General features: G+C 42.2%; 1 protein-coding gene across 1 annotated transcript in view; it reads right to left on the minus strand.

Annotated features, from left to right (window-relative positions):
* Positions 1 to 12,905, minus strand: part of LOC103373662 (serine/threonine-protein phosphatase 2A catalytic subunit beta isoform) — a 14,795-nt gene extending 1,890 nt beyond the window's left edge. Inside the window, exons 1-7 of the mRNA XM_008303616.1 lie at positions 12,484 to 12,905; positions 9,674 to 9,712; positions 7,738 to 7,908; positions 4,011 to 4,184; positions 2,939 to 3,028; positions 1,693 to 1,854; positions 160 to 278 (exon numbers count right to left, since the gene is read on the minus strand). Of these exons, the coding sequence (XP_008301838.1) occupies positions 160 to 278; positions 1,693 to 1,854; positions 2,939 to 3,028; positions 4,011 to 4,184; positions 7,738 to 7,908; positions 9,674 to 9,712; positions 12,484 to 12,585 (857 nt within the window). The 5' untranslated portion in view covers positions 12,586 to 12,905. The remainder of the gene's footprint in view (positions 1 to 159; positions 279 to 1,692; positions 1,855 to 2,938; positions 3,029 to 4,010; positions 4,185 to 7,737; positions 7,909 to 9,673; positions 9,713 to 12,483) is intronic.
* Between the last annotated feature and the right edge of the window lie 682 nt (positions 12,906 to 13,587).

Below are 13,587 nucleotides of genomic sequence, written 5' to 3' on the forward strand. Positions count from 1 at the left end.
GAACATCTTTCTACATCTGATGGTGGAACATCAGTCTTCATTCATTTCACTCCAAGGTAAAACTCCACCAACCCAGCAGGAGGACTCGTGTCTCTGCAGGACGTCTGGTGTTTAAACTCAGCAGTGAACCTGGTTTCACGAGCAGCTCCGTCTACTTACAAAGAGTATTTCAGAGTGTCGTCCAGTTCCATGATGGCTGCCTGGTTTCCACAGCGGTAGCAGTAGTTTGGAGCACTGAAGATGGTCACCACGTTCTTGTCATGGCCCCAGTTGTAGCCCTGCAGGTGAAGAGACGCAGTCAGACGGGAAACTCTTCATCACAGACCAGGTAAAGAAGAATCTTAGGTAAATCTGTATCTATTGATCCAGCGGTGACTTTCATCACGTAGAAATAATCACTGATTCTGGCCTGAAATCCAGGATTTCTGCAGGAATATTTATTCTGAAAACGTTTCCACAGACACGCCCATCAGAGGAGTTTTATACTAGACATGTATATTATATATATCTATATATGGATTCATTGTATTGTCCGCTCATTTTAGCACTAGAGCTAATTATTAATCACTAAGTGATCAACTGCTGGATTCATTAACAGCTATTTTGATCAATAATTTGTTGTCTCGAGTCATTTTTTAAATAAAAAGATTTTAAATTCTATAATTGGAGCTTCTTGAATGTGTTTCTTTCCTCCTCTGTGACAGTAAACGGAATCTTTTTGAACAAAACAAGACGTTTGAGGAAACTCTGATCCAACAGATTGACAGTGAAAATAATAATCAGCTGCAGCCACAAACGTCCTTAAACCAAACTCCTTCTGAGAAACTTTAAATTTAAAACCAGCCGGAGAACATTTTTGAATCAAACCAGACTTTTAGCTCCGACTTAGTCGCCTCCAGCAAATTTTACGATCACAATCAAGACTGAAGTCGCAGTGGAACAAAAACAGAATCATGTTAGTTTATGATGAAAATCAAAGCTAGCGTCGACCAATAATTCTTAGAAATGTAATCAATCAGCTGACGTGACCTGGATCCAAGTATGTTTAGGAGCCGTCCAGTTAAAATGAAACATGTTGGATTTTCGATGCTCTTCAGCCTCCAGCAGCACAACCACAGACGGGACAACAGGAGCTTCATAAATGAGATGTGTGACGTTCCTATAACTTTAAGCAGGTTCAGAAACAGCTGCTTTTACGTGCGTGAGGACGATAACGCAGTGAAATAAGTCCTCCGCCTCGGCTGGTCGTGTCGTGTGGAAACGCTTTCGTCTCCGAGGTCCTGAGCTGCTGCAGCAGCTGAGTGAGCCTCACGTAAACACAAAGTGCATGAAGAGCCTCTCAGCCGGAGCTCAGTGGGAGTGAAGCTGCTACAGGAACGGGGATGGAGCAGCGCCGCACTCTTTCAACTTCAGCACACTGTGTTGCCATGGAGACACGGGGATTTTTAGGTTGCTGCAGCCAAATTTAACGGCCAACACTCAGACACGTGAGCATGAGTTCATCGCTGTCAGAAAACTTCCAACAGTTCATCTGAACGTGTAGAAATCAGACTGTACGGGACAAAGACACCGTTTAGCTGCTAATGTGTAAAGTGTCCCGCTTTGTCAGCATCTGGGTCACGACTCTCCAAAAAAACCAAACACGAGGGATTCATCTGTGGTGACCTTCAGGAGCTAAACAACAGCTTTTACCTCCATGACCAGCTGATGGGCGCGAGACACCAAGGTGAGGCCGTTGGCGTGGTTGAAGGTTTCAGAGATGTCCTGTCCGAAGGTGTAGCCGGCACCTCGGGGGGAGATGCCCCACCCACCGCGGTCATCGGGGTCCGACCACAGCAGGTCACACATCGGGCCCTGGAACAGCAACACAGCGTCACACACACGGTTACAACACACCGGGTCAGCCTCAGATTCTGCTCAGCTGGTGTCACTTGGGAACCAAAATAAGTTTTGTAAAATCATTCAGCTGAATTTTGAGTTTCACACGTTTCCTGATCTGGACATTTTTATATTTTCAGGGTGACAAAAGCTCAACTATCGGTATCATCAGAACATTCTGTAGCACAGAACCAGCCTCACGTGTGGTTAACTCTTCACATGAAGACAATGGTACTGACATATAGAAACTCCAGGTTCTGGTTCCTACCAATGACCCACATCAACATTTAGTCTAAATGTGTAAAACCAGAACCTTGTCTGGTCCAACTTCACCACAACAGGTTCTGCTGATGTTAGAGCCTCAACAGGTGGTGAGATGTGACCAGAGACTGGGTTCTAGTAGAACCATGGATCCATCCATAGATAGACACTGACAGGAACTTAATGCGGATCAGTACCAGCCCCGTCTAAATGTTCTGCACTGTTTTCAGGGCCGGCGGACTCATTTTACAGCACATTAGTCATAGGCTGCCCACTTAGGACAAAACATCCACAGGGAAAATTCAAAATGGCAGCCATTTTCCAAGATGGCCGTCGTGTCTTTGGATTTTTGGACTATCCTTTAAATCCAGTTTTTATGATTTCAACATTGTTTTTGACACTTTAGATTTGGTTATAGCGACAGAAAGTTAATTCAGAGTTTGAATGAAAAAGTTAACGTCTAAAATAAGTAAAGCTTGAATTAACAAGATCGTTTGGAAGATTTGTGTCGCTCACGTTCTTTTGTGAAACTCATCCTTGTGTTTGTGTGACAACATGAACAATTCCTCTGATTAACGGTTCTCTGCTACTCATCACGGCCCCAAATGTAGATTATTCCACCACAGAAAATAGTCCAACAAATACAAGACTTTATGGAGCCTTTTGGGAAAATGAAACTTTATGTTTGTGACGTTTTTTTTTGCAGATTTCCTTCCTTTGCTGAGGTGGAGCTCAGAGTGAGAGCCGGCGCAGATGTGAGAAGGTTCTGAGGAACAGAAAGAGATGCATGCTTGTGTACCTCATGTGGGACTTCTTGCAGGCGGTCCAGAGCTCGTATGTGATCCAGAGTGTCTATGGAGGGAGACAGACCTCCGTGGAGACAGAAGATCTGAAACACAAAACGGATTTCAGTGCTGAAGCGTCACATGTGAGGTCTGTGAGCAGCTTTACGAGCACAGAACAACAACTCACTGCTCTGAGCTTCTACCTCCAGCTTTCTGTGTCAGCACACACAAATATTTAATCCGGACGGTTCCCAAAGTGGAAGGAAAAAAAGTGGAACTCCTCAATTATTGAGTCACGAAGAAACAATAAGCGAGCTCTGGTTTGCTAGTAGGACTGAGTGTGTGTCAGGAAGATGGAGACAAGGAGCTAAACACGACACTGACATCTGAGTAGTTTTAGATTGATGTATCAGCTGTTTTATGAGATTAACACAAAAAAGCGTCATTTCATGTCGACTGTCAAGTTTTTTTTCTGCACATTGAAAGTTGAGGCTGTAAAATATCTCAACAACTATTAAAGATATAAAAAAAAAAAACGTACCCGTATATATTAGAAAAACAAACCTGTTAGGTCTATTTGGAGACTCATTTTGAAACTTTCTACCAATGTTGTTGTTTTTGAGGAACAAAACTCACTTTTATTTTCATTTTTGTGATCAAGTATTTCATATTACAGAATCTACGTGTTCTGTTTGTGTTATTGTTCAGAAAGCTCCACTAGTTCACGTCTACTTTATCAGGTTTTGGACAGTGAGCTCAAAGATGGAACTTTTCACGATGTTTTGTCACATTTCAACTCAGCTGGAACCAGAGATTATTGATCTACTGTCCAGTATGACAGATTCTGAATCAATGACACGATGAGAAATAACAGAACATTTTCAGGTTTTAATAGTTCCTCAGATGTTGTTGTTCAAACAGCCTCAAATTTCAATGTGAGAAAAAAAACCTGCTGAACACATCAGGTTGAAATTTCTTCATAAGCGTTCATATTTTAAGCTTTAAATATTTCTAACAAACCAGAGACTGTTGTAATAATTTGAGATGAAATCGGTCGTCCGTTCGCCACTACGGCGGCCGTCCTACCTGTCCGTCGACCAGCGCGGTGAGAGGCAGGTAGTCGAACAGGTCTGTGAAGTACTTCCAGACGTTGGCGTTGCCGTACTTCCTCAGGCACTCGTCGTAGAAGCCGTAGACCTGTGTGATCTGCCGCGACTCGTGGTTCCCTCGCAGGATGGTGATTCGCTCCTGGAAACGAACCTGAACACGGCGAGAGCAAAAGACGAGTTACGGCGCCGCGATTACAACTCGTTCACAGCCGCAGGACTAGTTACTGATGGGATGTTTGGTTTTTGTGTTGACATCCTGAAACGTCTGAGAGCATCCGGTGGGTCGACCTCAGAGCTCCAACTGTGGTGTGACAATGTAGAAGTTCTGCTAAAAAAGGAGCCAATTTAAAACCTCAAACACAAACGATCCGATCTTCAGATCAGTCCTGAACCTGAGAGAAAGCCTGTAGAGAAAGAGAACGAGGTTTTCTTTGTCCTGTTAAAGACGAGCAGCTGACCACTGAACAGTTCTTCACTTTCAGCTTCCTACAGGTGAAGATGTGCGACTTCTCTTTCTTAAGCGAGTCTCTTTGGATTCTGGGCGTTTCGTTGAGCCAAACAACAAACCTGAAGACGTCACCTTGAACTTCAGGAAACTGCAGCGTGCATTTTTCACCAAACAACTAATCAGAAAGATTCATCTTAGTTTCAAATTCAATTAAACTACAGATTGTTTTCAATTACTGGTGTTAACGTCAGACACGACAAACTTTTAAATGAGTAAAAGTTTAGCTTCTTACATGTGAGTATTTTTCTTATTTCTGTCCTCCTCTATGACAGTAAACTGAATATGTCAGGACAATACAAGACTTGGAAGAAACAGCGATCACCATTTTCAGACATTTTATAAAACAAACCGATTAACGCCAAAGATAAACTAAAGCACTATCCACCGTGTCTTCATGTTTGAGTCCCAAACTCTAATGCGACGTCTGTAAATAACTTTGATCATTGAATTTAAGACGGTGTAATAATAAGGCAGGAACGTTTAAGGAGGATCATGATCTTTGTACCCAGACCAGCACTCAGCAGACATGCTGGTCATCGTTGCTAAATACGGACATATTATTAAGCTGCAGCTGGATTCTTGTGCAGTTTGAGTTCCTACAGATCATCTCACTGAAAGATTACCTCAAGTTTCTGGAATAATCTCCTGTCACGTTTATAAACTACAACTTGTGGTTGAGTCTAAAACTGTTCTGAAGGAGAATGAGGAAACGGGAAGTTAAAAACACGACTGGAACATCAGCTCTGTGGCACAGGAAGCACTCATTCGTTGTTTAGATGTAGAAAATTTGCATCTCTGTTAGCATCAAGCTGCAGCGGATCCTCAGAGCAGTGTGGCGTTTGGGTTTCATGGAGAATAACGGCACCGACATGACTTCACTTTAACATGACTCAGCAGGTCCTGCGGTGTTTTAGTTTGTCCAGGGTCATGAAGTCGGCATCAGCTGATCCACAACGTGCAGTAAACGACTCAGCGTTTAACTCTCCCAAAGACACTTCTAGATCAACGGCTGCATGTCGTGCTGCTGCTAACGAACACAGAGAACGGATAGTTTCAGGTTTCGTTAGTTTCCTTTTTGTTTGGATGTTAAATGACAAAACGCAGCTGCTCAGCATCATCAGTGGGTTTCTGTGATGTGTGTGTTTGCAATCCAGGTTTCTCTGAATCTAATGACCGAGTTTTGACATTTCACAGGATCCCAGCGCCTCTAGTTCCTCGTATGAACGTTCCCATTACGTCACCGAAAACTAAACTCAAGATTTTCTCATTTTAACATCAAACACTGAACCTCACACAACCTGAAACCAGACAAATTTGAAAATAAATCTATAATTGTTGATCAAAATAGTTGATAAATGTTGTAGTGATTGAGTAATTATTGAAGCTCTGATTGTAATCGATCGCAAGTGATCAATACTGGACGAGCTCCAATCTCAGGGCTTCTCTTTATTCTGACTGAACAAACTGAAGTACAACATGTTTTTCACTTTTACTTGCTATCCGTGTGTTTCACGTTTTCTTGTTGTTCTTCTTTGATGAGCATCTTGTAACTCTTACATATGATCAAATGTGTAATTAGCCTCGTGAAGTGCTGCTAGTTTAAGTGACGTAAGGCGCTTTAGAAGCAAAGTTTATACAAAGCTAAAGCTCAGCTGCTTGTGTTTACGCCACATTTATCATTTCCCTTCTGTGGTTTGATATCTACACTGAACTACACCACCTCTACTCATGTCCGTATTGCTCTGCACCGCGTTCTTTTATTTTTTATAATTAGAGTAATTTCATTTCGCTGACAGAAAAGCATGAATCTGTCCACTAACTCGGAGGCCGTTGATTTAAAAATGCTGCATTCAAAGGCATTCACAGCACCGATCTGCAACTAAAACATGGACAGAACATGATTAAGCTGTTATTCATTTATACAGCAGTTAATGGTGAACTAACGTTGCGTCAGGACTGTGAGCAGGAGTCATCTCTACTTTCTGCTCCGTCAGCTCACACATCACTGCATCGCATTTCTACAAACATGTTTATGACGCTGTAAAGCTGGACAGTAAAACCATCAACGCAGACCGCCGCCACCTTCTGATGCCCAGCAGGAGTCTGATCACGGGGCGCTTCAGCCGGTACGTCTGCCGTGTTTGTTCTCTTTTGTTTGAGCAAACCGGAGATTATTTTTAGACGTTTCGAGGCCGGCGGAGCAGCAGGTCCAGTCTCCTGCTTATCAGATTTACAGCGATAAACAAAATGTCAGCAGCTTCATGGAGCCCAAACCTCAGCCGAGAATCAAATCTGCTGATCTACAATCAGCTCGGCGGAGACTGAAGAGATCGTAACAGCACAGCTCGGCCTGGACATGAAACGAGATGCTACAGACAGAAACCCGGTGCTGCTGTGAAGCATGAAGCTCGTCACGACTTCAAATCTGTCATCTGCAAGTAAAAGTTGACAAGTTTTTACCTGAACTCAGCTACAAGTGGAGTTAAACGTGAGCCGATTGGTCCGTATGGTAGCAGCTGGAAGCCTCGTCTTTAACTGGGATTTCACTCAGTGTTACAAACGACAAAGCAGGACCATGAACGCACCACGAGAGGTTGTTAGTTTGAGGAGCAGCAGCTTAAATTAGTTAAAGAACAACTTTGTTCTAAACTTGACGTTGAAATCACGGCCACGTTTTAATAGAACAAAGAATTTAGTTTAACAGACCTAACTGACTTTATTGCTGTTTACGTCACGCGTATGGCCGTGCTTCTCATGGATGTATTGACTCTTGATGGGTGTTTGAGTCTGTGTTAACTTATTTGACAGAAATCTTCCTGTAGTTTTTAACCATTTCATCATTAAATAATTAAAAAATGTCTATTATGCTGAGTAAATGAAACCACAATTAACAAAACCAGTTAATCAATACGACATTTCATGATGAAGCTCGCTGCTCCACCCGTCTCAGGACACGTCACGATTAAAATATAGGAGCTGCAATGATTAATAAACGAATAAACTGGAATAACTACGAATCAAATAACAGAAAATAATCAACAGATTAAGCAACAACTAATAAGATTTTTTTCCACACTTTACACTTGAGGCTTTTTACACCCTTTTTGAAGAAAGTTTTTCTACCATCAGCAGAAGCCTGACAACACATGCCGTCTCTGCCCTGATGAACGCCGACGGACACACCGAGACGGTTTACCTTTAGCGTGACGAGCAGCGTGACCGTCTCCACGGAGTAGTAGCCTCTGTCGACGTAGTCTCCCATGAACAGGTAGTTGGTGTCGGGAGACTTGCCTCCGATCTTAAACAGCTCCATCAGGTCGTGGAACTGACCGTGGACGTCGCCACACACCGTCACCGGGCATCGCACCTGAGGGGAGGAGTCACAGCGTCACAGGCCGACACCAGCTGATCGCACTGAACTTATTCTGCACCAGGTTAGGAAACGGCCAATCAAAGAGGAGCTTCAAACATCCCAACACGAGGTTCAATCACAGCTTTTTCTAAAGAATCTCCAGCTTCGGTTTAATTATCGAAGCCTGACGACAACATTCACGACTCAGTGTTTGTCTGATAATCACACACACCATCAGTCAGACAGACATGAAGAGCAGGTGAATGTTTCACAGAACGTCTTCGACGTCTATTCTACTTTCCTGTATTTCTACATAAGCAAATTTTTGAGCAAAAAAAAAAAAACAAAAAAAAAAACAAGAAAAAAAAGTCTTAATTGTGTGATTGCAGCAGCTTTGTAAATGTGAACATTAACTCCAACACTATGTCAACTATGTCCACCAACTGGTCGGCCGTGAACAGGGAGGCTCCTCACGACTAACTCCTGAAATACAGAAATCTGATCTAGTGGGCTTGTCTCAAAGTAAGAAACACTCTAAAAACCTTGAACACAGTTGAACAATAATGTGAGACACTGGCCACATACGAAACAGCTGAACACATTCTTCAGTCATTAAGTCTTACTTCAGCTGCAGCTGAAATGTCAGGCACTTTGTGGGGTGAATATAAGCATGTTATTCATACTGTACAGGCCTGTGGTGGGTGGCTGCGTAACATCTAATGCAACACTTAACCAGGCGTTCATTAATAAAATCTTAATACATATAACCAACCAGATTTATCAGCACGCTGCTTAGCACTGATTAAAACCCATCACTGACCTGAATAACACTGAACAACTTCACAAATAAACACAATTTCCTCAAATGACTTCCTACTAAAGGTGAAGGACTCAAACAGGAACAATGTGTTGGACAAAGACACACACAACAGAACCTCTGATCCATGGCATACAGAAAATAGACTCCAAATACGATGTGAAATTTCAGCATAAACAAAAGATTCAGGTCATTTTGCTTCCTTTCTTGTGAGCTGATGGGTCTCGGGTGGAAACAGATTCTATAAAAACACTGTGGCATTTAGGACGGGAAGTGTGTGAGAGCCTCCAGCTCAGCCGAGACACAGTTTAGAGTGTAAACAAGGTGTGATGTTGTTCACACTGCAGAGGCTCCAAACACGCCACAGGGAACGACTCTGACAGGTGGCTTCTCTTCTAAAGGGTTCTTCTACACAAACCAGAACATTCAGTCGACGGGAACCTCTGTTTGTGTCAGTGGGAGAAAGTCTCATGTAAAACTCCCCTCGTGTTCACCTACATGTACTAATCTGAGCAAAAGCTCTCATCGCTTTTATTTTAGTTCCTTTTTCTGATTGAGTTTGGAACCGTTCCAGCAGATTTCACCCTCTGAGTGTGTTCTGTTTGCATGTTGTTAATGTTTAATGCGTTCAGGTTTTAAGAGTCTGCAGATGGTTCTCATAACGCAAAATGCAGTCGACTGCAGGGCCAAAGTCAATTCAGTCTTTAGCTTATAAAAAATGGAATTTTTCCATGTGAAAAGAACCCGGTTCTAACCAGGAACTTCTGACTATTAATAATGATTGTGAACTTCCATTAGACAGAGATGAAATCAGCTTTGACCCGTTTCCTGCCTGTCCTTTCATTTAAATGTGTTTGACGTCCCTCTTTCTTATGATTTCTGTTTCTGCCTCTCGTGTCACGCTGTAAATCAATTGGATCTTCCTGTGGGGATGCTGAGGAAAGGCATCATGGGAACTCTCACCTCCTGAACGTTGGACTCCTTGGTCAGAATCTCCTTGGCCTGCAGGACACACAAACACACACACATTCGTTAACTCGTTAGTGGCCTTTTGAATCCCGTTAACCACATCTCAGACGCTGGAGTGACCCCGTGAGCAGACAGGAGGTTGAATAAAACTCTAACTCGTGTCATACCCACCCAGTTAGCCTCTGGAACAGATCAGTTATTTTAAGATTTCAAACCTGCACGACCTCACAGGGCGCCACACAGCTGGAATTTAGTTGAACTTAAAAAAACCAAAACAAACAACAACAACAACAACAAAGCACTTATTGATGAAAATAACTAAATGTGCTTCATGTCTACAGCTTCTCTGTTGATGACTGTGTTTTTGGTTCACATTTCTGCTGACAGGACGAAAAGAAAACCAAGCTCAGCTGTTTCTGGAGCTGAACCAATCAACAGGGTAAAAACCATCACAATTAAATAGTTTTTTAAATGTGAAACGTTGTCACTTTTTTTAATTTGAATTCACTACAAACTGAAATGATTTATTGGTGTTGACAGATGTGTGAAGACGTCTCATTGGGCTCAGGGAACTTGTGCAGAGTATGTTTATAATCATCACATTAAATTAAGCTGAAGTGGAGTTGACAAATTCATAAATTAAGAAAATAACCGCTAGTCGCAGTCCTTGTTGATTCAAATGGATCGTACGGTGCGACTGCATCAGTGGCCGAAACTCTTGAGAAAGTTCTGCTTCTTCGCTGCTGTCCGACCGTTTTGTGTTTGAATAGTTTTACACTCTGCTACATCCAGGTTTGCTTTAATTCTCTGAGGTTTTGTTGTAGAGCTGGATTATTTCGACGATTTCTTAATTTTTTCCCCAGCTTTCTATTTGACAAAACGCCTGAAAACGTCGTCTAAAACTCCAACGTGACATTTTCAAATGAAGCATATCTAATGTGCGACGCTATAAAAACAGAACAGCAGAAAATCCTCTCATGTGAAGAGGACTTCTGGTCTTTCTGTCGATTGAGGGATTGACTAATTTCTCCTGTTATTGGTGGAGCTGGAGCAGCAAAGACTAATGGATTAATTGTCAATTATCAAATTAATTACCAACCAATGAATTTGAGTTTTTTTCTAAATTCTCTGATTCCAGCTTCTTGAATGTGAATATCTTCTGGTTTCTTTTGTCAACAGTTAACTCAATATCTCTGGACAAATCAAGACATTTGTCATCTTGGGCTTTGGGAAACACAGTTTAACACTTTTTTTGGACATTTTAGGAACCAACAACTCATCGATTAATCCAAAAACCAGGACATGTGTTACTCAAACATGGACGTAGTTGTTAATTACAGCCGTATTCACACGCCAAATGACCTGTTTTCATCCAACCAACTGTCAAAAAGTATTGAACTAGAAATGGTGTAACAGGACGATTCGCTCATTTGTCTGCCCGCTATCCCACTAATGCTCTGATTTCTATTATTACTACGTCAATAACATTCAATACGACCACTGGAGCTGAAACTCCAGCAAACATTTCATTTTCCAATATAAAAAAGGTGAACCAATGCTGAATATTCACATATTAGAGCCTCGAAGGGAAGAATAGTTGCAGTTTTCTTCATTACACATCATTGTCATCTGCAGTTTGTGGGCTTTTGATTGAACAGAACATTTTAGAGACACCACCTCTGGATCTGTGGGGAATATTTCTGATCAAGTTGCCGACATTGAAACCACCACGAGCCCACCATGGTACTCTATCAGAGCCTTATCGGGATGTTAGCTGCCAAAATCACAGATTTAGCTTTATTAAAAATGATATACAACCTACTTATCAGGAAAACAATCTTCTAAATGCATCACATTGAGCTCTGTTGACTTGAGGTGGTTGTTTAGATATTCACCTGAATGGCTGACATGAAAACAGCCGTCACTGCAGGCCTGATGCTGGAAAAGCTCACATTCACTGCCTCCAAATGTTACATCTCTTCATCCCTGTTGGGCTTATCTGCTCTTTATTACCAAATTAGATTCCCACTTTATTCATATCAGCCCCACAAACTACTCAGCTGACACTTCCAACGCTTCACTGAACAAACCAAGTCTTTTCTTTCATTCATTCAAGTCACAAGGAACTAACATTAGTCCTGCCAGCATTCAGGAGACAAAACGGCCTACAGCGTGCAGTTATTGCGTGTATTTCGCCAACTGTAACGGTTGCTGATGCAGAAAAGCTACCGGACGAGTTATTTTTAATGGTGCAACAGACCTGAGGTGGCGTCTAATAACCGAGAGGCTTGACAGGTTTATGCAATAAAACGGATGATCGATAAAGACAGGGCGCGGTGCGGATCGTCACACGCACTCACATTAAACACGGATTTATCATTTACCGTAGTGAAGAGGAATGTTAGAAACCACAACATTAAACACGGATTGAGTCCTGGTTTGAGCGCAGAACGTAGCCCAGTTTAAAAATGGACAGTAAAGGGGGGCTTCGTCTATTTCCTGGCGGTGGTGTAAAATATGCGAATTTTCGGCCTGTCCGTCCTGAGACGACGTTTGTCGGATAACCGTCCGCTCTGGCGCTGGCCGACAGCGGACACGGTGAAAATAATGCGCCTGAGATGTAGTTTAGCTGCTACAGCGATGAGAAATTTAGGCAACCTCTCGATGACTGGTCGAAAATGGGGCGAAAATAGCCGCCTTGTCGTTGCCTCATTCCAGAAATTAGCCGGAGCCGCTTTCGCAACCACATTGAAAGCGAGGCCGACTGAGTGAGAATAAAACCCGGGAGGCTGAAGTCTACTCACCTTCTCACAGAGTGTCCTGACTTGGTTTTCCGATAGCTGCTTACACTCGTTTAGCTGTTCGATCCATTGGTCTAACTCTTTAGTGAAAGATTTGTCTTCCATGACAGCCGCGGTCGGTAGCTCGCTAAGCTAGCTGTGTTAGCTACCTGAAAAAACAGACTGGCCTGTGTCAACGCTAGCTGCTTTAGCCTTTAGCTCGTCGTATTGTTAACCCGATCCAGTCCCGCCAAACCGGTTGATAAATCAGCGATAAGACCTAAAATTAAACAGCCCTTCAGTCAACTTCTATCATGATAAATTACCGATGTTAAGTTACCGACGTTAAAAACCAGTGTTTACTGGCCGGGGGAGTGAAAACGGTCGAAAGTCCCCGATGCGGCAGACCGTAGCGGCAGAAGGCAGCGGCGTCGCAGCGGCTAGCCGATTTGCTAAAAGAGCTAGCTACAATAACATCCGGGCATTTCAGCGGACTCAGCGCAGCAGCGACACCGCATGGACAGACTGTGAGTTGCAGCGCGGTTCAATAACGGAAGGCCTGCTTTCAGTCAGTCAATATTTCCAATATTTATTAGTTATTTTATTGTATATTAGTGTCTGACTTTTCTACAAATGAAATTCAAAACAAAGTGCTTTACAGAAAAACATTCTGTGATTGCTGCTTCTTGAATGTAAATATTTCCTGGTTTATTTCCTCCTCTATGACAGGAAACTGAATATCTTGGCACAAAACAAGACATTTAGGAAACACAGATTGATATTTTGAACAATTTTCTTACACTTTGGAGACCAAACAGCTAATCAGCTTATTGAGAAAATGTTTAATTATTAAATTCTCCATGTATTAGTTGTTTAACCAGCCATTAACCAAGTAACTAATGGTATAACTTCTCTATAATGTCTATAATAGAACACTAAACACCACTGCAAGAGTTCAAACACCTGTATCCATTTTGGTAGTTAATCGTCATTTTCAATTTAAAAAAATGAGCCAAACTGTTAAATATGAACATGTGACATCCTCTAATGTAGAAAGATTTACACTTTTTCTTCATAATGTGTTATTTTAAACGGAATAATCTGCCATTTAAATGTTTTTGATTTAAT

Source organism: Stegastes partitus, unplaced genomic scaffold (genome assembly GCF_000690725.1).
Source record: "Stegastes partitus isolate 25-593 unplaced genomic scaffold, Stegastes_partitus-1.0.2 Scaffold2042, whole genome shotgun sequence".
Lineage (NCBI taxonomy): Eukaryota > Metazoa > Chordata > Actinopteri > Pomacentridae > Stegastes > Stegastes partitus.